At 46.6% G+C, this 2,143-nt stretch overlaps 1 protein-coding gene across 1 annotated transcript; it reads right to left on the reverse strand.

The window, feature by feature from the left end:
• Positions 1 to 367: 367 nt before the first annotated feature.
• Positions 368 to 1,736, reverse strand: LOC147458828 (mavicyanin-like). Its single transcript, XM_086509701.1, has 2 exons — positions 1,331 to 1,736; positions 368 to 994 (listed from the first exon to the last, which is right to left on the reverse strand). Exons 1-2 carry the CDS (start codon positions 1,500 to 1,502, stop codon positions 633 to 635), a joined length of 534 nt encoding a protein of 177 aa, XP_086365827.1. The 5' UTR covers positions 1,503 to 1,736; the 3' UTR covers positions 368 to 632.
• Between the last annotated feature and the right edge of the window lie 407 nt (positions 1,737 to 2,143).

The raw sequence follows: 2,143 nt of genomic DNA on the forward strand, positions 1-2,143 counted from the left end.
TCCAACAATGGCGCTAATGTTAGCAGGTCGTCGCGATGACATCTTTCTCCATTGAACATCATGCGCATGGCCACGTGAAGGGTTGCACTCAAGCTCCATCAAATATATACTTACAGCTCAGTGAATGGTTGATCTCTTGTCCTTTGTAGATTCTTGGTGTAGGCAGTAAATATCATGCCCATACCTTCGCCTATACTCATACCCCACTTAAATTCAAGAAAGCCCACCGCCACTCCCCAAAGCCACCACTTTCTTTGTGTTGTATATGCCCAACTTCATATGAATTTGACTAGAAAACTTATTTAGAAAGGGCAACACAAACCAATATGATGAATACATTACAGAAGGTTAGGGCATAGAGTGGATGTTGAGCAACTTAGTATCTTCAAAATGTCAAGCAATTTACACGGACGGGAAAAAGGCATGAAACGATTCAACTATGGGGAAAGAAGGGCACCCACACATTATTATGTGAGCTCTCAAAGACAAGTCCATGGAACATAGGAACAAGCAAGAAAGGAAAGAATATATGCATGCAAAGTAAAAATGTATAATGTGGGTGTTGGGGTATATGGTAGAGTGATCTGAGCTACGGAGAGGTTGGAGGTTAGATCCCTAACCTAATCTGCTCATTACAAAAGAAGAATGTAGTAAGATATGGGACCCAAAGTTAGCAGAGAGGAAAGCGGTAAAGGCAAGGACGGAAGGCTGGTGCCGAGGTTGGTGCTGGGCTGCAGGCCTCCAGCTGTCATGAAGGCGGGTGGCCCGGAATTGGGTGGGGGCGCAGGCGCGTCCAGGGCCACAACTTGCAGTTTCTGTCCGGCCGGACAATGCTGCGCAACTCCACATATGAAGTAGTGCGTGCCAGCCTGCCTCAGCACTACGCTGGTCTTGCCATCCTCATAGCTGGCAATTGCATTGGCGCTGCTGCAGTCTTCATAGCCGCTCTTGCCCACCTCCAACACTGTGTGCACCTCCGCCTCATACAAGAACACTGCATGCATATCAAATTGCTTGCTTATGGGATTAATCCACACAAAACCCAATTGCTCTCGCTCTCTACAGGATTGCACACATACCCATCTGGCGCAATTGGTTCAAAACCACCCAAAAAAATAACAGAAAATCAAATGCAAGCATTTAGCCTTTAATTCATGTAGAGATGCACACATATCCATCTAGCAGAATTGCTCCTTTCTGTAGGAAATCCATTCAATTGCTTCATATTTGGGTTTCCCAAATTCGTCTCTGTTCTTCTTACAAACGACCCTATATATATCACATGCACCCTACTTGCCTTTATTTCAAGTACTTGCATACTGAGCCTTACCAAGTGAATCTCCTGTATAGAATGTGTGGTTGGCCGCCCACTCTGTGTAGTTCACAAGCCCAACCACCCATCCTTTATCTCCGCCCACATTGTACGTTGCGCTGGCCCCAAAAGCTCCTCTGATGCAGAGACAGAGGCCCTTAAGCAACAGCAGCAGAACCAGTGTCAACATTGGCCTGGTGGGTACTGCTTGAGAAACCTTGACAGCATAATCCTGCTGCACAGAGAGAGAGAGGGAGAGAGAGAGAGGTAGTTAATACTGCGTGACAATGCATGTGCATGTGTGTGTGTGTGTGTGTGTGTGAGAGAGAGAGAGAGAGAGAGAGAGACGCTCTCAACGTGAGGGCATATGAAGGCTAACAAGGGACAGGTCCTTACAAATTACTAACTTACTAGCCTAGTGTTGATGTTTTTTACACATGCCAATGGCCATGGCCCTTTTTTTGCCCGCTCTTCAAAACCTCCTACCCACCTCTTGGGTGTGTAAAAGGATACCAGACTCCAGAGTATATCATACAAAGTCTCTTTCACGATTTACTAGAAAGCAGGCTTTAAAGCCGAGTCCGGACTCTTCATGTTTCCTCCGCAACTGAAAGTCTGAAACCCTATGGCATATAAAATCCCAGCAAAATGAACGTGGCCCACTCCCAGGACCCACTGTCCAGTGAGTTGATATTAGGGGTGGGTTCACAAGAGGTGGAGCCAGATGATAGAAAGGGGCGTGTGTCCATCGCGGCGCACACCCACCAAAAGCACGTTGCTCACTGTTTGGCAAAGGAGGAACAATGGTATAGATCTGCAAATCTCCAAAGT

Source organism: Adiantum capillus-veneris, chromosome 4 (assembly GCF_014529385.1).
Source record: "Adiantum capillus-veneris isolate H3 chromosome 4, ASM1452938v2, whole genome shotgun sequence".
Classification (NCBI taxonomy): Eukaryota; Viridiplantae; Streptophyta; class Polypodiopsida; order Polypodiales; family Pteridaceae; genus Adiantum; species Adiantum capillus-veneris.